We start from the raw sequence: 23370 nt of genomic DNA on the forward strand, positions 1-23370 counted from the left end.
CTGTTTCCATGCTGTAAACCTCTATGGCTCTATGACAAGAGTAGCTGATCCCTGGGAACGCCACCACCTGGAGATTCCTCAACAAGTCACTCACCATCTTGACTTGGAAACATAAAGTTTATTGATTAGTGTCACAAGTAAGGCTTACATTCACACTGCAATGAAGTTGCTGTGAAATCCCACTGGTCATCACACTCTAGTGCCTGTTTGGGTCAATGCACCTAATCAACACATCTTTCAGACTGTGGGAGGAAACCAGAGCACCCAGAGGAAACCCACATAAATATATCACCATTCCTTGAGTGTCACTGTGTCAAAATCCTGGAACTCCTTTCCTAACAGCACTGTGGGTGTACCTACACCTCAGCGACTGCAGCGGACCAAGAAGACAGTCCACTATACACTTTTCAGGGGCAATTAGAGATGGGTAATAAATGCTGGTGTAGTCAGTGACACCCACATCACAAGAAAATAGCAACAAAATACTGTGGTGCGAAGAATGGAGACGAAGTTCATCCCAAGACTGCTTCTTCAATCGCGCTGCGCTCCTTCAGAAGTGAACCCCTGACAGTGCAGCACTCCCTCAGCACGGACTGTCTGACAGTCCTGCACTCCCTTAACACTGACCCTCCAAAAATGCAATATGTCCTCAGTACTCAGTACCCTCTGTGAAAATGGATATAAATTTTTAAATATTTTTGAGGAATATTGTGTAAAGTAGGTTGTTTCTGTGTGAATAAATAATTTAGTTAAGTAGGAGAATGCTCCTATTAACCAATGTGTTGAGGAGAGTTGAGAGATAGAAGGGATAAATGTGTTAAATGCACACATTTTTTAAAAAACATATTCATTTATAGAATGTGGGCATCACTGGCTAGACCAATATTTATTACCCATAACTAATTGCCCTTAAAAAGGTGCTGGTGAGCTGTCTTCTCGAATCACTGCAGTCCCTGAGGTGTAGGTACACCCACAGTGCTGTTAGGGAGGGAGTTCCAGGATATTGACCCAGCAACAGTGAAGGAACGGTCGATATATTTCCAAATCAGGATAGTGAGTGACTCAGAGGGGAATCTCCAGGTGGGGTGTTCCCAGGTATCTGCTGCTCCTGTCCTTGTAGATGGAAGTGGTCATGGGTTTGGAAGGTGCTGCCTAAGGAGCCTTGGTGAGTTGCTGCAGTGCATCTTAGAGGTGGTTCACACGGCTGTCACTGTGTGTTGGTGGTGGAGGGAGTGGATGTCTATGGATGGGGTGCTGATCAAGAGGGGCTGATTTGGCCATTGCTACTATCTCCTGAAAGGCCATTCCCTTCAATAGTATCCAAAATGGTATATCTGTTTTGCAGGGGAGTAGCCACAGGAGATTGCTGCACTGTCTGCCTGGTCCTTCTGCTCTGCCTGGTGGTCACTCTTTCCCTTCCTGCCTGTGGAGTCTGAACCTGTGGTGTGACCACTTCTCTGTACATGCTGTCCACAATTCTCTCTGCCTCGTGGATGCTCCACAGTGCCTCCAGCCACCAGTCCAGCTCTAAAACCTGGGATATGTTGAATTGCAGCTGGAGACACTTTCTGTACACATACTCGCCCTGGGCACTGGAAACACTTCCCACATGGAGCAGGAGAAGCACACTATGGCATTGAATAGAAAAAAGTGACCATCTGCCAATGCAGCACTCTCTCAGTACTGAGCCTCTGACAGTGCGGCATTCCCTCGGCACTGACCCTCTGACAGTGCTGCATTCCCTCAGTACTGACCCTCTGACAGTGTGGCACTCCCTCAGTACTGACCCTCTGACAGTGCAGCACTCCCTCAGTACTGACTCTCTAATAGTGTTGACAGAAACATTTTTAAAGCTGTTTTTTCTAATGAATGTTAATTATATTCTGCCTGCGTTCAGACAGCACAGGATGGAAGAAGCCTTGCTGAGTTCGGGCAGACTCACAGATGCGCAGCAGGCCCTCATGGACTGGCTGTACCAGGCAGAGGCCGTGTTGAATGAAGAGACATGGGTGAATGGTGACTGCCAATTTGTCAATACCCTCATTGACAAACACAAGGTAGACTTGAAGGTGCCAACATCAGTCTGATTGATTCTCTGTATTAATGCACTTTGTATTTCCTGATCTTAAACAATTTAGAATATTGGATTTAGACTCATCTGATGAAGAAGTAGTGCTCTGAAAGGTTGTGATTCCAATTCAACCTGTGGACTTTAACTTGATGTTGTGAGACTTCTCACTGTGCCTATCCCAGTCCAATGCCAGCATCTCCACACCAATTTAGAACATAGAACAGTACCGCACAGGATCAGGCCCTTTGGCCCACTATGGCCCAAGATGTGGAAGTTATTGAGAGGGTGCAGAGGAGATTTACAAGGATGTTGCCTGGATTGGGAGGCATGCCTTATGAAGATAGGCTGAGGGAGCTGGGGCTCTTCTCCCTGGAGAGACGAAGGTTGAGAGGCGACCTGATAGAGGTTTATAAAATGTTGAGAGGTATAGATAGGGTGGATTCTCAGAGGCTATTCCCCAGGGCTGAAATGGTCACTACGAGAGGACACAGGTTTAAGGTGCTGGGGAGCAGGTACAAAGGGGACGTCAGGAGTAAGTTTCTCACTCAGAGGGTAGTGAGTGAGTGGAATCGGCTGCCATCAGTGGTGGTGGAGGTGAATTCATTGGGGTCTTTTAAGAGACTTCTGGATGAGTACATGGGATTTAATGGGATTGAGAGTTATAGATAGACCTGGTAGGTAGAGATATGAGCGGTGCAACTTGTGGGCCGAAGGGCCTGCTTATGCTGTGGTTTTCTATGTTCTATGTTGTGCTGAACATGATGGCAAATTAAACTAATCCTTTCTGCCTGCCCTTGGTCCATATTCCTTTATTGCTTGCATTTTCATATACTTATCTAAAAGCCCCTTAAACTCCCCTATCGTATCTGCTTCTACCACCACCCCTGGCAGTACGTTCCAGATACCTACCAGTCCCCGTGTAAAAAAACTTATCCCTCACATCTTTGAAGTTTCCCCTCTCACTTTAAGTGCATGTGCCCTAGTATTACACAATTCAACGCTGGGAAAAAGATTCTGATTGTCAACCCTATCTATGCCTCTCAATTTAAATTAATAAATTATTATTACATAAGAACATAAGAAATAGGAGCAGGAGTAGGCCATCTAGCCCCTCGAGCCTGCCCCGCCATTCAATAAGATCATGGCTGATCTGAAGTGGCTCAGTTCCACTTTCCCGCTTTCTCCCCATAACCCTTAATCCCCTTACCTACCAAAAACCTATCTACCCGTAACTTAAATATATTTAGCGAGGTAGCCTCCACCACTTCAACGGGCAGAGAATTCCAGAGATTCACCACCCTTTGAGTGAAGAAGTTCCTCCTCAACTGTGTTCTAAACTGCGCCCCCCCCTTATCTTGAGGCTGTGCCTTCTAGTCCTGCTGAACTTTCTGAGCGGGAAGAACCTCTCCACCTCTACCCTATCTGTCTCCTTCATCATCTTATACATCTCAATAAGATCCCCCCTCATCCTTCTAAACTCCAACGAGTACAAGCCCAGTCTATTCAGCTTCACTTCAAAGATCAACCCCCTCATCTCTGGTATCAGCCAAGTGAACCTCCTCTGCACTCCCTCCAAGGCCAAAATATCCTTGCGCAAGTGCGGCGACCAAAACTGCACACAGTACTCCAGTTGCGGCTTCACCAGTGCCCTGTACAGTTGCAGCAAGACCTCCCTACTTTTATATTCAATCCCCCTCGCTATGAAGGCCAGCATCCCATTTGCCTTCCTGACCACTTGCTGCACCTGTAGGCTGGGTTTTTGCGACTCATGCACAAGGACCCCCAGGTCCCTCTGCATCGTAGCATGCTGCAGCTTTTCGCCCTGTAAGTAGTAGTCCTTCCTGCTATTATTCCTGCCAAAGTGGATAACCTCACACTTGCCAACATTGTATTCCATCTGCCAGGCCTTCGCCCACTCGCTCAGCCTATCTAGATCCCTCTGCAGACTTTCTACACCCTCCGCACAATTTGCTTTTCCACTTATAGAACATAGAACATAGAACATTACAGCGCAGAACAGGCCCTTCGGCCCACGATGTTGCGCCGACCAGTTAAAAAAAACTATGACCCTCTAACCTAAACCAATCCCTTTTCGTCCATAAACCTATCCACGGATCTCTTAAACGCCCCCAAACTAGGCGCATTTATAACTGCAGCAGGCAGGGCATTCCAATCCCTCACCACCCTCTGGGTAAAGAACCTACCCCTGACATCCGTCCTATAACTACCCCCCCTTAATTTAAAGCTATGCCCCCTCGTGCTAGCTTTCTCCATCCGAGGAAAAAGGCTATCACTGTCCACCCTATCTAAACCTCTAATCATCTTATATGTTTCAATAAGATCCCCTCTTAGCCGCCTTCTTTCCAGCGAAAACAACCCCAAATCCCTCAGTCTCTCCTCATAGGACCTCCCCTCCATACCAGGCAACATCCTGGTAAACCTCCTCTGCACCCTCTCCAAAGCCTCCACATCCTTCCTGTAATGTGGGGACCAGAACTGCACACAGTACTCCAAGTGCGGCCGCACCAGAGTTGTGTACAGTTACAACATGACGCTGTGACTCCTAAATTCAATCCCCCTACCAATAAACGCCAAGACACCGTATGCCTTCTTAACAACCTTATCTACTTGATTCCCAACTTTCAGGGATCTATGTACACATACACCTAGATCCCTCTGTTCATCCACACTATTCAAAGTCCTCCCGTTAGCCCTATACTCAACACATCTGTTATTCCTACCAAAGTGAATTACCTCACACTTCTCCACATTAAACTCCATCCACCATCTCTCGGCCCAGCTCTGCAACCTGTCCAAGTCCTCCTGCAAACTATGACACCCTTCCTCACAATCTACCACACCTCCGACTTTGGTGTCATCAGCAAATTTACTAATCCACCCAACTATACCCTCATCCAGATCATTAATAAAAATTACAAACAGCAGTGGCCCCAAAACAGATCCCTGAGGCACACCACTCGTAACCGAACTCCATGACAAATATTTACCATCAACCACCACCCTCTGTCTCCTATCTGCTAGCCAATTCCTGATCCAATTTCCTAGATTACCCTCAATCCCATACATCTGCATTTTCTGCAGAAGCCTACCATGGTGAACCTTATCAAACGCCTTACTAAAATCCATATATACCACGTCAACTGCCTTACCCCCATCCACCTCTTTGGTCACTTTTTCAAAAAACTCAATAAGGTTAGTAAGGCACGACCTACCTGCTACAAAACCATGCTGACTATCTCCAATCAATTCATTACTCTCCAAATAACTATAAATCCTATCCCTAATAATTTTTTCTAAAACCTTGCCCACAACAGAAGTGAGACTCACCGGTCTATAATTCCCGGGGAAGTTTCTGTTCCCCTTCTTAAACAATGGGACAACATTCGCTAACCTCCAATCTTCCGGTACTATACCAGAGGCCAACGCCGAACTGAAGATCAGAGCCAGAGGCTCTGCAATCACTTCTCTTGCCTCCCAGAGAATCCTAGGATAAATCCCATCTGGACCAGGGGACTTGTCTATCTTCAATCCCTCCAGAATATCCAGCACATCCTCCTTATCAACTGTAATACTGTCTATTCTACTCCCCTGCAACCCAGTGTCCTCCTCAGCTATATTCTTGTCCCCCTGCGTGAACACCGAAGAGAAATATTGGTTCAATGCCTCTCCAATCTCTTCCGGTTCCGCACATAACTTCCCTCTGCTGTCTATAACTGGCCCTAATCTTGCCCTAACCAACCTTCTGTTCTTGACATACCTATAGAACGCCTTAGGATTCTCCTTAATCCTATCAGCCAAAGTCTTCTCATGTCCTCTTTTAGCCCTTCTTAACTCACTCTTCAACTCCCTCCTAGCCAATCTCAAGTTTTCTAGTGCACTACCCGAGCCCTCAAGTCTCATCCGAACATAAGCTTCCTTTTTCTTTTTAACCAATGAATCAACTTTTTTAGTGCACCACGGTTCCCTAGCCCTACCAATTCCTCCTTGCCTGACAGGGACATACCTATCATAGATTCGCAGTAGCTGCTCCTTGAAAAAACTCCACATTTCGGACGTTCCCAGTCCCTGTAATCTCCTAGTCCAACCTATGCTTCCTAATTCTCTCCTAATGGCCTCATAATTACCCTTCCCCCAGCTAAAACTACTGGCCTGAGGTTCATGCCTATCCCTTTCCATCACTAAGGTGAACGTAACCGAATTGTGGTCAGTATCACCAAAATGCACCCCAACTTCCAAGTCTAGCACCTGGTCTGGCTCATTTCCCAGCACCAAATCCAATATAGCCTCACCTCTAGTTGGCTTTTCTACATACTGACTCAAAAAACCCTCCTGCTCGCTTTGAACAAAAACTGACCCCTCTAACGAGCTAGAGCTATAGCAATTCCAATCAATATTAGTAAAGTTAAAGTCCCCCATAACAATTACCCTATTACTTTCACTCCTAACCAGGATCGTCTCCGCAATCCTTTCCTCAACCTCTCTAGAACTTTTAGGAGGTCTATAAAAGACTCCCAACAGGGTGACCTCTCCTCTCCTATTTCTAATCTCTGCCCATACTACCTCAACAGACAAGTCCTCATTAAACTTCCTCTCTGACACTGTGATACAGTCCTTGACCAATAATGCTACCCCTCCCCCCCTTCTACCTCCTTCTCTACTCCGACTAAAGCATTTGAACCCCGGGACCTGCAACAACCATTCCTGACCCTGCTCTATCCATGTCTCTGAAATAGCCACAACATCAAAGTCCCAGGTACTGATCCACGCTGCAAGTTCATCCACTTTATTGCGAATACTCCTCGCATTAAAGTATACGCATTTCAAACCCTGCTCCACCCCACCCCCACGATGCCGTGCATTGCAGTCCCCATCTATGCCCCCCTCACTTTCACCCCCTCTACTCAGGATCCCACCCCCCCTCCGAATCAGTTTAAACCTCCCTGCATAGCCTTAGCAAATTTACCCCCCAGGATATTGGTTCCCCTCTGATTCAGGTGTAGACCATCACTCTTATAGAGGTCCCACCTTCCCCAGAACGAGCCCCAATTGCTCAAGTACCTGAACCCCTCCCTCCTGCACCATCCCCTCAGCCACGAGTTCAAACTTTCCCTCTCTCTATTCCTCTCTAAACTATCCTGTGGCACAGGCAAGAGTCCAGAGATAACCACTCTATCAGACTTGGCCTTTAGTTTCCACCCCAACTCCATAAATCTCTGCTTAATATCCCCTTCCCTTAACCTCCCTATATCATGCGTCCCCACATGAACTATAACTTGGGGTTGATCTCCCTCTCCCCTAACAGTCCTGAATACCCTTTCCGATACATCCCGGACCCCAGCCCCTGGTAGGCAACACACCAGCCCCGAGTCCCTACCATTACTTCCGACTCTCCTATCCGTCCCCTTAACTGTAGAGTCCCCAATCACAAGGCCCAATCTCTTACATCCCCTAACCACCTGAGCTTTCACACTAGGCTCACCCCCAGAGACCTGCTCCCTTCGGTTATCCCCAGTTGATTCCTCCTCAACTGTAGCCTCCAGGACCGAAAACCTATTTTGGAGGGGAACAGCCCCAGGGGATTGTCCCCCCAATTGCTTCTTTCCCCTCTTCCTGGCAGTGACCCAAGACTCATTTCTAGGAGTGACTATCTTCTTATAACTCCTATCGATGTCCTCCTCCGCCTCCCGAATTATGCGGAGCTCCTCTAATTCCACCTCCAGCTCCTTTACACGCTCCTCCAGAAGCTGCAATCTAACACACTTCCTACAAGTAAAATCACCTGAAACACTACTAGAGTCCCTCACCACATACATCCCACAGGAGATGCAGCTTACTGCCTGAACTGCCATCCCTGAAACAATTACCAGCAGAAAAATAAAAATATATAAAAAAAAACTTCCCCCACACTTATAATTAGGTTAGAGGAGGTGGGAGGGTGGGATTCTCTACCAGTGTAGAGGATCGGGTATCCTCTCTGCACTAATTTATAGGGTTAGGGGCCCGAGAAAAAAAAACTACAAATACCGGCAAGCGTCCTAGTGACTACTTCCGGTTTCTAACTAATTTAAAAAAAGACCGCCAAAACTCGCAACTTTTAAAACTATAAATAAAAAGTTAAACAATATAAACAGAAAAATGTACCTTTTTGCTGCCTCCTCTCACGCCCAAAAATCGCTGCCTCTCGATACTGCTCCTCAGGAACAATGAGGCCTTATCTTCGTGTCATCAGCAAATTTCGACACCCTACACTCAGCTCCCTCCTCCAGATCATCTATATAAATGGTAAATAGCTGAGGCCCCAGCACCGATCCCTGCGGCACTCCACTAGTCACCAACCGCCAATCTGAATAGCACCCATTGACACCTACTCTCTGCCTCCTATTTGACAGCCAATCCTCTATCCACACTAATTAATCATTAACAGAACAAAGAGCAATACAGCACAGGAAACAGGCCCTTTGGCCCTCCGAGCCTGCGCCACTCATTGGTCCAACTAGACCATTTGTTGTATCCCTCCATTCCCAGTCTGCTCATGTGGCTATCCAGATAAGTCTTAAACAATCCCAGTGTGTCCGCCTCCACTACCATGCTTGGCAGTTCATTCCAGGCCCCCACCACCCTCTGTGTAAAATACATCCCTCTGATATCTGAGTTAAACCTCGCCCCTCTCTCCTTGAACCTGTGACCACTCGTGATCGTCACCTCCGACCTGGGAAAAAGCTTCCCACTGTTCACCCTATCTATACTCCTCATAATTTTATACACCTCTATTAGGTCACCCCTCATTCTCTGTCTTTCCAGGGAGAACAACCCCAGTTTACCCAATCTCTCCTCATAGCTAAGACCCTCCATACCAGGCAACATCCTGGTAAACCTTCTCTGTACTCTCTCCAAAGCCTCCACGTCCTTCTGGTAGTGTGGCGACCAGAACTGGACGCAGTACTCCAAATGTGGCCTAACCAACGTCGTATACAGCTGTAACATCAGACGCCAATTTTTATACTCTATACCCCGTCCTATAAAGGCAAGCATGCCATATGGCTTCTTCACCACCTTCTCCACCTGTGATGCCACTTTCAAGGATCTGTGGACTTGCACACCCAGGTCCCGCTGTGTGTCTATACTCTTGATGGTTTTGCCATTTATTGTATAACTCCCCCTACATTAGTTCTACCAAAATGCATCACTTCACATTTATCTGGATTAAATTCCATCTACCATTTCTCCGCCCAATTTTCCAGCCTATTTATATCCTGCTGTATTCTCTGACAATGTTCATCGCTATCAGCAAGTCCAGCCATCTTTGTGTCATCCGCAAACTTACTGATCACACCAGTTACACCTTCTTCCAAATCATTTATATATATCATAAATAGCAGAGGTCCCAGTACAGAGCCCTGTGGAACGCCACTAGTCACAGACCTCCAGCCGGAAAAAGACCCTTCCACTGCTATCCTCTATCTCCTGTGGCCAAGATGTGGATGTGCCGGCGTTGGACTGGGGTAAACACAGTAAAAAGTCTGACAACACCAGGTTTTAGTCCAACCGATTTATTTGATAGTAAACGCACAAGCTTTCGGGTTAGTCCCTTCGTCAGGTGAATGGAGAGTTCTGGCCTCAGACAGAGCATATAAAGCACAGAGAGTTTAGAGATTACTGATTAGAATGCGAATCTTTACACCTAACCTGCTGTTCAAGTCTTGAAGTGGCCGACAATGTGAGTGGAAGGAGCACTGATCACAGGTTAAAGAGATGTGTATTGTCTCCAGACAGCACAGTGAGTGAGGTTTTGCAAACCCAGGCAAGTGTTGGGGGTTACAGATAGTGCGACATGAACCCAAGATCCTTGTTGAGACCGTCCTCATGTGTGTGGAACTTGGCTATCAGTCTCTGTTCAGCGACTCTGCGCTGTCGTGTGTCGTGAAGGCCGCCTTGGAGAATGCTTACCCGAAGGTCAGAGGCTGAATGCCCGTGACCACTGAAGTGTTCGCCAACAGGAAGGGAACAGTCTTGCCTGGTGATTGTCGAGCGATGTTCATTCATCCGTTGTTGTAGCGTCTGCGTGGTCTCCCCAATGTACCATGCTGTGGGACGTCCCGAAGCATGGTACACTGGGGAGACCACGCAGACGCTACGACAACGGATGAATGAACATCGCTCGACAATCACCAGGCAAGACTGTTCCCTTCCTGTTGGCGAACACTTCAGTGGTCACGGGCATTCAGCCTCTGACCTTCGGGTAAGCATTCTCCAAGGCGGCCTTCACGACACACGACAGCGCAGAGTCGCTGAACAGAGACTGATAGCCAAGTTCCACACACATGAGGACGGTCTCAACAAGGATCTTGGGTTCATGTCACACTATCTGTAACCCCCAACACTTGCCTGGGTTTGCAAAACCTCACTCACTGTGCTGTCTGGAGACAATACACATCTCTTTAACCTGTGATCAGTGCTCCTTCCACTCACATTGTCGGCCACTTCAAGACTTGAACAGCAGGTTAGGTGTAAAGATTCGCATTCTAATCAGTAATCTCTAAACTGTCTGTGCTTTATATGCTCTGTCTGAGGCCAGAACTCTCCATTCACCTGACGAAGGGACTAACCCGAAAGCTTGTGCGTTTACTATCAAATAAATCAGTTGGACTAAAACCTGGTGTTGTCAGACTTTTTTCTGTGGCCAAGCCAGTTCTCCACCCATCTAGCCACCTCTCCTTTTATCCCATGAGATTTAACCTTTTGCATCAACCTGCCATGAGGGACTTTGTCAAACGCCTTACTGAAATCCATCTTGACGACATCCACAGCTCTACCCTCGTCAACTGTTTTTGTCACCTCCTCAAAAAACTCCACCAAATTTGTGAGGCATGACCTCCCTCTTACAAAACCATGCTGTCTGTCACTAATGAGATTGTTCCGTTCTAAATGCACGTACATCCTGTCTCTAAGAATCCTCTCCAACAATTTTCCTACCACAGATGTCAAGCTCACCGGCCTATAATTGCCCGGGTTATCCCTGCTACCCTTCTTAAATAACAGTACCACATTTGCTATCCTCCAATCCTCTGGGACCCCACCTGTGTCCAATGAAGAGACAAAGACCTCTGTCAGAGGCCCGGCAATTTCATCTCTTGTCTCCCTGAGCAGTTTAGGAGAGATGCCATCAGGCCCTGGGGATTTGTCTATCTTAATGTTTCCTAAGAAACCTAACACTTCCTCCTTTGTAACAGAGATTTTCTATAACGGGATAGATAATGTGAACAATTGAAGCCCCAAATCAGATCCTCTAGGACACCAAATAGATAATGATGAGACATATAATGATATGAACTTTATTATCTCCAAATTTACAGATGATACAAAATTAGGTGGGAGACCAAGCGGTGAGGATGATGTAGAGATGCTTCAGCGTGATTTGAACAGCTGAGTGTGTGGGCATCTGCATGGCAGATACAGTATAATGTGGATAAATGTGAGGTTATCCATTATGGGAGCAATAATAGGGAAACAAATTATTACCAGAATGGATGATTTGAGTTATAGGGAGAGGCTGGATAGACTGGAACTTTTTCTCTGGAGCGTAGGAGACTGAGTGGGGTGATCTTATAGAGGTCTATAAAATAATGAGGGACACAGATCAGATAGTCAATATCTTTTCCCAAAGGTAGGGGGGTCTAAAACTAGAGGGAATAGGTTTAAGGTGAGAGGGGAGAGATACAAAAGTGTCCAGAGGGGCAATATTTTCACACAGAGGGTGGTGAATGTCTGGAACAAGCTGCCAGAGGTAGTAGTAGAGGCAGGTACAATTTTATCTTTTAAAAAACATTTAGGCAGTTACATGGGTAAGATGAGTACAGAGGGATATGGGCCAAATGCAAGACATTGACAGGATGCAAGACTGGGCAGAGGAGTGGCACATGGAGTTCAACCCAGATAAGTGTGAAGTTGTTCATTTTGGCAGGTCAAATAGGATGGCAGAATATATTAATGGTAGCACTCTTGGTAGTGTGGAACATCAGAAGGATCTTGGGGTCCGAGTTCATAGGACGCTCAAAGCAGCTGTGCAGGTTGAAGCTGTGGTTAAGAAGGCGTATGGTGTACTGGCCTTCATCAATCGAGGAATTGAGTTTAGGAGTCGAGAGATAATGTTGCAGCTGTGTACGACCCTGGGCAGACCTCACTTGGAGTACTGTGCACAGTTCTGGTCACCTCATTACAGGAAGGATGTGGAAGCCATAGAAAGGGTGCAGAGAAGATTTACAAGGATGTTGCCTGGATTGGGGAGCATGCCTTATGAGGATAGGTTGAGTGAGCTCGGCCTTTTGTCCTTGGAGAGACAAAGGATGAGGGGTGACCTGATAGAGGTTTATATGATGTTGAGAGGTATTGATTGAGTGGATAGTCAGAGGCTTTTTCCCAGGGCTGAAATGGTTGCCACAAGAGGACACAGGTTTAAGGTGCTGGGGAGTAGGTACAAAGGAGATGTCAGGGGTAAGTTTTTCACTCAGAGAGTGGTGGGTGCTCAGAGAGCTGGAATGGGCTGCCAGCAACAGTCGTGGAGGCGGATTTGATAGTGTCTTTTAAGAGACTTTAGATAAGTACATGGAACTTAGTAAGATAGAGGGTTATAGGTAAACATAGTAATCTCTAAGGTAGGGGCATATTCGGCACAACTTTGTGGGCCGAAGGGCCTGTATTATGCTGTAGTTTTTTCTATGTTTCTATGACTCTATATAGACAAAGCATATCGTATATAGAGAAGGAAAGGAGAGAGTGCGAATCTAGTGTTACAGTTATAAATAGGGAGTAGAGAAAGATCAAATTAGTGCGACGTAAGTCCACTCAAAAGTCTGACAGCAGCAGGGAAGGAGCTGTTCTTGAGTCAGATGGTACACGTCCTCAGACGGAAGAAGGTGGAAGAGAGAATGTCCAGGGTGCGTGGTGTCCTTAATTATACTAAATGCTTTTCCGAAGCAGCGGAAAGTGTAAATGGTGTCAATGGATGGGAGGCTGGTTTGCGTGATAGATTGGACTACGTTCATGACCTTTTGTAGTTTCCTGCAGTCTTGGGCAGAGCAAGAGCCCATACCAAGCTGTGAAACAACCAGAAAGAATGCTTTCTATGATGCATCTGTAAACGTTGGTGAGAGTCGTAGCTGACATATCAAATTTCTTTAATCTTCTGAAAAAGTAGAGGCGTTGGTAGGCTTTCTTAACAATAGCGTTGACATGGAGGAACCAGGACAGGATGTTGGTGATCTGGACACCTAAAAATGTGAACCTCTCAACCATTTTTACTTCGTCCCCATTGATGTAGACAGGGGCAAGTCCTCCACTACGCTTCCTGAAGTTGATGGCTACCTCCTTCATTTTGTTGACACTGAGGGAGAGATTAAGTACCAAATAAACCTGTTGGACTTTAACCTGGTGTTGTGAGACTTCTTACTGTAAGGCAGCAGTGCTAACCATTGTGTCACTGTGCTGCCCATTATTGAGGATGATCGTGGAGGAGGTGTTGTTGCCTATCCTTAGTGATTGTGGTCTGTGAGTTAGGAAGTTCAGGATCCAGTCATAGAGTGATGGTCTAAGCCCTTAGCCATGGAGTTTGGAGATGTGTTTTGTGAGAATAATGGTGTTGAAGGCTGAGCTGTAGTCAGTAAATAGGAGTCTGACATAGGTGTCGTTGTTATCTAGGTGTTCCAGGGTTGAGTGCAGGGCCAGGGAAGGTGGTGTCTGCTGTGGACTTGTCGTGGTGATAGACAAACTGTAGTGGATCCAGGTAGTCCGGGAGGCTGGAATTGATTCGTGCCATGACTAACCTTTAAACAGATATGGCAGGGGGATAGGAACCTTTGCAAGGATTCAGAGCAGGAGACAGTAAGTGCAAGAGGAAAAGACAGCAGGGAGAATCAGAAAAGTGATAGGCAGAGGAATCAAAGGCCAGAGTCAGATAAAGACAGTACAAAATATTAGGAAAGAGAAAAGTAATATTAAAAGTGCATGCCTTAATGCTTTGTACTTTAATGCTCAGAGCATTCGAAACAAAATGGATGAATCAATGATGCGCAGATTGAAACATAGAAACTAGAAACAGGAGGAGGCCATTCAGCCCCTTGAACCTGCTCCACCATTCATTTTAATCATGGCTGATCATCAAATTCAATATCCTGATTTTTCCCTCCCACTATATCCCTTGATTCCTTTAGCCACAAGAGCTATATCTAATTTTTTTCCTGAGATCAGACAATGCTTTCATAGAATCATTTCATCTTCAGCACGGAGATAGGCCCTTCGGCCCAAACTGGTCCACATTGAGCAAAATGCCCACCTAAGCTAACCCCATTTGCCTGCATGTGGCCCACACCCCTCTAAACTTTCCTATCCATGTATCTGTCCAAATGCCTTTTAAATGTTGTTAATGTCACTGCCTCAACCACTCCCTCCGATAGCTCATTCTATACACCTACCACCCTCTGTGTAAAAAAGTTACTCCTCAGGTTCCCATTAATTCTTTTCCCTCTTAACTTAAACCAATGCCCTCTAGCTCTCCATTCCCCAACCCTGGGTAAAAGACTGAGCGCATTCACCCTATCCATACTTCTCGTGATCTTATACATCTCTATAAGATCACCCCTCAGTCTCCTACACTCTAAAGAAAAAAGTTCTCACCTGTCCAATCTCTCCCTATAACTCAGTCCCTTGAGCCCTCGCAACATCCCTGTAAATCTCTTCTGCACTCCCTCCAGTTTAATTACGTCTTTCCAATAGCAAGGTGACCAAAACTGAACACAATACTCCAGGTGCGGCCTCACCAATGTCCTGTATAACTGCAACATAACTTCTCAATTTCTATATTCAACGCCATGCCTGATGAAGGCCAGCATGTTAAAAGCCTTCTTCATTGCCCTGCCTACCTGTGACTACACGTTTAGAGAAACGTGCAGCTGAACTTCAAGGTCTTTCTGTTCCATCATTCTCTTTAAGGTCCTACTATTCACCATGTCAGCCCTTCCTCCTTTACAGATAAAATCATCGAATCCCTCCAGAGCAGATGGAGGTCATTCAGCCCATAGTTCACCAAACTATTGATTTTTTTGTTTGTTTCTTTGTTATTCTGAGTCGAAGAAATCCTGTGCTTGTCCTACGGTGGTGCAGACAGACTAAATACCCTGGGGTGCACTGGACATCCGAGCACGATTAATGGGTCATTGAGTTTCGAGCTTCTATTTCGTTGCTCTATGGAAGGGAGTGCACCACAGTGCCGTGTTTCTGTGGCTTTAACTTGTTGTCCTGATTCCCTGCCCACTTTTCTGTTGTCCTTTCAATACTGGATGGCATCGTGGTGCAGAGTGAGCACTGCTGCCTCACAGCACCAGGGACCCTGGTTCAATTCTGGCCTCAGGTCACTGTCTGTGTGGAGTTTGCACGTTCTCTCCATGTCTGTGTGGATTTCCTCCAAGTCATAGAGGTTTACAGCATGGAAACAGGCCATTTAGCCCAACTTGTCCATGCCACTTTTTATTTAAACCCCTAAGCTAATCCCAAAGTGGATAATGTCACATTTATCCTCATTATACTGCATCTGCCATTCGTATGACCACCCACTCAACCTGTCCAAATCACGCTGATGCATCTCTGTATCCTCCTCACAGCTCACCTGGGCAGCATGGACAAGTTGGGCTGAAGGGCCTGTTTCCATGACTCTGTGACTCTATCCACAACTTTGTATCATCTGTAAATTTGGAGATAATACATTCAGTTCCTCTTCCAAACTGTTAAATGTAAAGGGGTATGATATAGTTGGCATTATGGAAATATAATGAGATATTCTGTACACAGCAGAGGCGGTGGCCTAGTGGTACTACTGCTCGACTATTAATCCAGAAACTCAGCTGATGTTCTGGGGACCTGTGTTCGAGTCCCGCCATGGCAGATGGTGGAATTTAGAATCATAGAGGTTTACAGCATGAAGACAGGCCCTTTGGACAAACTTGTCCATGCTGCCCTTTTTTTTTTAAAGCTCTAAGCTAATCACAATTGCCCGCATTTGGCCCATATCCCACTGTACCCATCTTACCCATGTAACTGTCTAAATGCTTTTTAAAAGACAAAATTGTACCCGCCTCTACTACTGCCTCTGGCAGCTTGTTCCAGACACTCATTGTCCTCTGTGTGGAAAAAATTGTCCCTCTGGACACTTTTGTATCTCTTCCCTCTCACCTTAAACCTATGGCCTCTAGTTTTAGACTCCCCTACTTTTGGGAAAAGATATTGACTATCTAGCTGACCTATGCCCCTCATTATTTTATAGATCTCTATAGAATCACCCCTCATCCTTCCAAGCCCCAGAGAAAAAAGTCCCAGTCTATCTAGCCTCTCCTTGTAACTCAAACCATCAAGTCTCGGTAGCATCCTAGTAAATCCCTTCTGCACTCTTTCTAGTTTAATAATATCCTTTCTATAATAGGGTGACCAGAACTGTACACAGAATTCCAAGTGTGGCCTTACCAATGTCTTCTACAACTTCAACAAGACGTCCCAACTCCTGTATTCAATGTTCTGATCAATGAAACCAAGCATGCCGAATACCTTCTTCACCACTCTGTCCACCTGTGACTCCACTTTCAAGGAGCTATGAACATGTACCCCGAGGTCTCTTTGTTCTGTAACTCTCCCCAACTCCCGACCATTAACTGAGTAAGTCCTACCCTGATTCAATCTACCAAAATGCATCTGGAATTCTCTGCCCGTTGAAGTGGTGGAGGCTGCCTCGCTAAATATTTTTAAGAAGCGGGTTGATGGGTTCTTGATAAGAGAGGGGATTAAGGGTTATGGGGAGAGGGCGGGAAAGTGGAACTGAGCCACAACAGATCAGCCATGATCTTATTGAATGGCGGGGCAGGCTCGAAGGGCTAGATGGCCTACTCCTGCTCCTATTTCTTATGTTCTTATGTAAACTCCATCTGCCATTCGTCAGCCCACTGGCCCAAATTGATCTGCACGCTTGATCAATTCAAGAAATTGAATTCAATAAAATATACCTGGAATTAAGAATTTACCATGTTGATTGTCAGAAAAACCGATCTGGTTCAGTAATGTCCTTTAGGGAAGGAGTCCTACCATTTAGTTATAGGATTGTTTGCTGGAGCAGACGAGGAAGGAGCATCAGAGAGAAAGCTAAGACTTTACCTGTTAAAAACCTGTTTAAAATAAGTTTAAAGTACTTTGTTCTTTGTAGAACTGTTTAAAGCATTTACTTATTGTATTTACTGCTTTAAGAATTGTGAGGGAGTGATTATCAGGCAGTTGTGGCCCATCAGCTTTAAATCAGCGCCAAGTTTAAAAGGAGGCCTGGTGTAGATAGCGGGCAGCGTCGGAGCGGGCAGCGGAGTGAGAGGGAAGCAGAGTGAGCAATTAGGGCTTAATATCAAAAAAGGCTGGAAGGTAAAAAGGCCAGGTTGAAAGAACAAGGAAAAAAAAAATTTTTTTTTCAAAACTACTACAGCAAGAAACAAGGAAAAAAATTTTTCCCACAACAAATTATATTGAATAATGGAGGGGCATGTGATGTGCAGTTCCTGTATGATGTGGGAACTGGTGGACCCCAGGGTCCTTCCCAAAGACCATGTCTGCAGTAAGTGCAGGTTGCTGGAGGAGCTCCAGCTCAAGGTGGATGAGCTGGCCTCTGAGCTACAGACACTGAGGCTCATCAGGGGGAGAGAGGGTGCCATTGTCAATGGGGTGCAAGTGACATCCACCCCCTCTAGACTGTCTAAATCTAAGGGTCAGGAACAAAAGGGGGCTGCTGGGAGGAGGAAGGGGGGTGAGGAGCGGAGGCCTCAGCCTCTTAATCTGCATAACAGGTTTGAGGTTCTTGCTTCCACTCTGGAAGAGGACGAGGCAGGTGAGGTTGGTGAGCAAACTGCACACGGTACAGTGATGCAGCAGGACATAGGCAAAGAGAAGGGGAAAAGGAACGTAGTAGTGATTGGGGATAGTGGGGTGAAGGGTATTGACACTGTCCTTTGTCACAATGACAAAGTGCACAGAAGGGTGTGTTGTCTGCCTGGTGCTCGGGTACAGGATGTCGCAGCTGGGCTGCAGAGGAATCTGGAGTGGGAGGGTGAGAACCCGGTTGTGGTGGTACATGTGGGTGCCGGCGACGTAGGCAAAGTGCGGACTGAGGATCTGGGGAGGGAGTATGAGAAGCTGGGAATGGAATTAAAAAGTAGAACCGACAAGGTGGTCTTCTCTGGGCTACTGCCTGAACCGAGTGCAGATGGGCGTAGGGTTGACAGGATAAAGGAAGTGAATGGGTGGCTCAGAGATTGGTGTGGGAGGAATGGGATCGAATTTATGGGGCATTGGCACCAGTATTGGGGTAGGTGGGACTTGTTCGGGCGGGATGGGGTTGGTCTGAATCGTGCTGGGACCAGAGTACTGGCGAATCGAGTAAAGAGAACTGTAGACAGGGCTTTAAACTAATTAGGGGGGGGGGAGGGTGCGAGGGTAGGTGATGTTAGGAGGTCTACAGTTAAGGATAGGGTACAGGTAAGGGAAGAGGCTGAGGATGTCCCAAGTGGTGGCGTTACGGCAAATAGGGTCCAGAAGAAGGCTGGGATGAAAGCGCTTTATCTGAATGCACGAAGCATTCGGAATAAAGTGGATGAGCTGGTGGCGCAGATCGACACAAATGGATACGACCTGGTGGCCATTACAGAGACGTGGCTGCAAGGTGACAGGGACTGGGAGATGAATGTACAGGGCTATCAAGTGTTTAGGAAGGATAGGCAGGAGGAAAGAGGGGGTGGCGTAGCTCTGCTGATTAAGGACAGCATCAAGGTGGTAGCAAGGGATGATATCGGAGCCAAAGAGCAGAAAGTGGAATCATTGTGGGTGGAGATTAGGAACAGCAAAGGGAGGAAGACGCTGGTGGGTGTCGTCTATAGGCCCCCGAATAATGATCTGGAGGTGGGGCGGGCTGTTAACGCGCAAATAAGTGCGACGTGCAGGAATGGGACGGCAGTAGTTATGGGGGATTTCAATCTGCATATTGATTGGTCGACCCATGTTGGACGAGGTGGGCTCGAGGAGGAGTTCTTGGAATGCTGCCGGGATAGTTTCCTGGAACAGTGTGTGTTGGAGCTGACGAGGGAGCGAGCTATCTTGGATCTGGTGCTATGTAATGAGGCGGGTAGAATTAGGGACCTTGCGGTGAAGGATCCTCTTGGAGACAGTGATCATTGTATGGTGGAGTTTCTGTTGCAGATGGAGGAGGAGAAAGTGGGTTCCCGGACACGCGTCCTTTGTTTGAATAGAGGGGAGTATGGTAGGATGAGAGAAGAATTGGCGAATGTGGACTGGGGGAGCGCGTTGGAAGGTAGGTCTGTTGAGGAGCAGTGGAGGATCTTTAAGGAGATCTTTCTTGGTGCTCAGCAGAAATTTATTCCGATGGTTAAAAAGGACAGTAGGAAGAGAGGTAATAAGCCGTGGATAACGAAGGAGGTGAAGGAAAGTGTTAAATTAAAAGCGGAGGAATTTAGAGTAGCTAAGAGCAGTGGGCGAGAAGAGGATTGGGAAAGGTTTAAATGTCAACAAAGATTGACAAAAAAGTTGATAAAGGAGGGTAGAAGAAGCTATGAAGCTGGGCTAGCGCTTAATATAAAAAAGGATAGCAAGAGTTTTTATAAATATATAAAAAGGAAGAGGCTGGCTAGGGTGAACGTTGGTCCCTTAGAGGATGAGAAAGGGGACCTAGTGGTAGGGGATGGGGATATGGCTAAGGTCTTGAATAACTTTTTTGTTTCTGTCTTCACGGAGGAGGACGTGAATAATTTGCCGGGTGTTAGCGATGGAAAGGTGGTAGGACTGGAGGGTCTTAATGACATTACTGTTACTAGAGAGGTGGTGCGTGACAGACTGGAGGGGCTGATTGTGGACAAGTCCCCAGGACCGGATGGAATGCATCCGAGGGTTCTGAAAGAAATGGCGGAGGTTATAGTGGATGCCTTGGTGGTTATTTTCCAGACGTCGCTGGATTCCGGGGAAGTGCCGGAAGATTGGAAAACGGCTAATGTTACGCCGTTGTTTAAGAAGGGTGCCAGGCAAAAGGCGGGGAATTATAGGCCGGTTAGTTTAACGTCTGTGGTAGGTAAAATGTTAGAATCAGTCATTAAGGAGGAAATTGCGAGGCATCTTGAAGGGAATTGCTTGATAGGGCAGACGCAACACGGTTTCATTAAAGGGAAGTCGTGTCTGACAAATTTACTGGAGTTCTATGAGGATGTGTCTAGGGCGGTGGATAGAGGAGAGCCGGTGGATGTGGTCTTTCTGGATTTTCAGAAGGCGTGTGATAAGGTACCTCACAAGAGGTTACTACAGAAGGTCAGAGGACATGGAGTTGGGGGTAGGGTGTTAGCGTGGATAGAGGATTGGTTGTCAAATAGGAGGCAGAGAGTGGGGGTCAATGGGTGCTATTCGGATTGGCAGTTGGTGACTAGTGGGGTGCCCCAGGGGTCGGTGCTGGGGCCTCAGCTATTTACCATTTATATAGATGATCTGGAGGAGGGAACCGAGTGTAGGGTGTCGAAATTTGCTGATGACACCAAGATTGGGGGAAAGGCAAATTGTGCGGAGGGTGTGGAGAGTCTGCAGAAGGATCTAGATAGGCTGGGCGAATGGGCCAGGAAATGGCAAATGGAATTTAATGTTGGCAAGTGTGAGGTGGTCCACTTTGGTAGGAAGAATGGTAGGAAGGACTATTACTTACGTGGCGAAAAACTGCAGCAGGCGACGGTGCAGAGGGACCTCGGGGTCCTTGTGCAGGAGTCGCAAAAACCCAGCCTGCAGGTGCAGCAGGTGGTCAGGAAGGCGAATGGGATGCTGGCCTTCCTAGCGAGGGGGATTGAATATAAAAGTAGGGAGGTCTTGTTGCAGCTGTATAGGGCATTGGTGAGGCCGCAGCTGGAGTACTGTGTGCAGTTTTGGGCGCCGCACCTGCGCAAGGATATTTTGGCCTTGGAGGGAGTGCAGAGGAGGTTTACTAGGCTGATACCAGAGTTGAGGGGGTTGAGCTATGAGGAGAGGCTGAATAAACTAGGCTTGTACTCGTTAGAGTTTAGAAGAATGAGGGGAGATCTCATTGAGACGTATAAGATGATGAATGGGATGGATAGGATAGAGGTGGAGAGACTCTTCCCGCTCAAAAAAGACTGTAGGACTAGGGGGCACAGCCTCAAGATAAAGGGGGGCCGGTTTAGAACGGAGTTGAGGAGGAACTTCTTCACTCAAAGGGTGGTGAATCTCTGGAATTCTCTGCCCGTTGAAGTGGTGGAGGCTGCCTCGCTAAATATTTTTAAGAAGCGGGTTGATGGGTTTTTGATAAGAGAGGGGATTAAGGGTTATGGGGAGAGGGCGGGAAAGTGGAACTGAGCCACGACAGATCAGCCATGATCTTATTGAATGGCGGGGCAGGCTCGAAGGGCCAGATGGCCTACTCCTGCTCCTATTTCTTATGTTCTTATGTTCTTATGACAGATGTCAGAGGTAGGTTCTTTACTCAGAGGGTAGTAAGGGTGTGGAATGCCCTGCCTGCAGCAGTTGTGGACTCACCAATTTTAAGGGCGTTCAAATGGTCAGTGGATAGGCATATGGATAACATTGGAATAGTTTAGGTTAGAGGGTCATTAGATTGGTTCCACTGGTCGGCGCAACATCGAGGGCCGAAGTGCCTGTACTGAGCTGTAATGTTCTATGTTCTAACTGCATGCCCAACTCTATCAACATTTCCCCCTTTACTGCAGCGTTTACCACTCTGGAACTGCGCCATAACAGACCTGCTGAATAAAAATTTGAATCAGGTGCTCCAGCTGCTGGAGAGGCGAGTTCAGAGCTTCCAACAGCTCCCTGACTCAGATCTCTGTGTGTGTGTGTGTGTGTGTGTATGCGTGTTGGGGGGGGAGGGGTGGTGGCGGCGGAGGCGGATCAGTTCATTCTCTGGTCGGGGGGGGATGGGAGTGAGGCCAGATCATTGTCTGGTTGGGGGGAGGGGAAGGAGGAGGAGGCAGGTCAGATGTTCCTCTGGATGGTGGGGGTGGGAAGATGAGGCCAGATCATTCTCTGTGGGGGGGTGGTATGAGCCCAGATCATTGTCTTGGAGGGGGATGGGGTGGAGAGAGGTGGGTAAGATGTATTTGTGGGGAGAAGGGAGAAGTCCAATCGCTCACTGGTGGGGGGGGGCGTGCATATGGATCTCTGGTAGGGGACAGGGGGGTCTGGTGCCACTCTGTGGGCGATCGGTGAGGGGGGGCCAGAGGTGGCAATCGGTCTGGGTAGTGGAGCGGGTGGATAAGGGGGACAGTGATATGTGTGGGTAATGGTGGGGGGTGGATAAGGGGGACAGTGATATGTGTGGGTAATGGTGGGGGGTGGATAAGGGGGACAGTGATGTTTGTGGGCAGTGGGGGTGTGGATAATCTCGAGGGAGATTGTAACGCTGATTAAGAGGAAGAGAGAGTTGTATGAAATGTGCAGGCAGCAAGGAACAGATCAGGTGCTCCAGGAGTATAAAAAGTGCAAGAACTACTTAAGAGGGAAATCAGGAGGGCTAAAAGAAGACATGAGGTTACTTTGGCAGACAGAGTGAAGGAAAAGAGCTTCTATAGGTATGTCAGGGGCAAAAGGATAGTGAGGGATAAAATTGGTCCTCTTGAAGACCAGAGTGGTAGACTGTGTATGGAACCAAAAGAGATGGGGGAGATACTAAATGGGTGTTTTGCATCCGTATTTACTGAGGAAATGGGCGTGGAGTCTATGGAAATAGGGCAAACAGGTAGGGAGATCATGGAACCTTTACAGATTAAAGAGGAGGAGGTGCTGACTGTCTTGAGGCAAATCAGAGTGGATAAATCCCCAGGACCAGACAGCGTATTCCCATGGACCTTGACGGAGGCTAGTAGTGAACTTGCAGGGGCCCTGGCAGAAATACTTAAAATGTCAGTATGCACGGGGGAGGTGCCAGATGATTGGAGGGTGGCTCATGTTGTTCAGTTGTTTAAAAAAGGTTCCAAAAGAAATCGGGAAATTATAGGCCAGTAAGTTTGACGTCGATGGCTGGCAAGTTATTGGAAGGTGTGATGAGGGGTAGGATCGACAAATATTTGGATGGACTGGGACTTAGTAGGGAGAGTCAACATGGCTTTGTGTGTGGTAGGTCATGTTTAACCAATCTATTAGAGATTTTCGAGGAGGTTACCAGGAAAGTGGATGAACATAGGACA

General features: G+C 47.0%; 1 protein-coding gene across 1 annotated transcript in view; it reads left to right on the top strand.

Moving 5' to 3' along the window:
* Positions 1 to 1958: 1958 nt before the first annotated feature.
* LOC145359643 (microtubule-actin cross-linking factor 1, isoforms 6/7-like) overlaps positions 1959 to 23370 on the top strand; it is a 163427-nt gene continuing 142015 nt past the window's right edge. Inside the window, exon 1 of the mRNA XM_080214354.1 lies at positions 1959 to 2057. Coding sequence (XP_080070480.1) covers positions 1962 to 2057 — 96 coding nt within the window. The 5' untranslated portion in view covers positions 1959 to 1961. The remainder of the gene's footprint in view (positions 2058 to 23370) is intronic.

The sequence above is a fragment of the Carcharhinus amblyrhynchos genome, chromosome 2 (assembly GCF_965287045.1).
Source record: "Carcharhinus amblyrhynchos chromosome 2, sCarAmb.v2.hapA, whole genome shotgun sequence".
Lineage (NCBI taxonomy): Eukaryota > Metazoa > Chordata > Chondrichthyes > Carcharhiniformes > Carcharhinidae > Carcharhinus > Carcharhinus amblyrhynchos.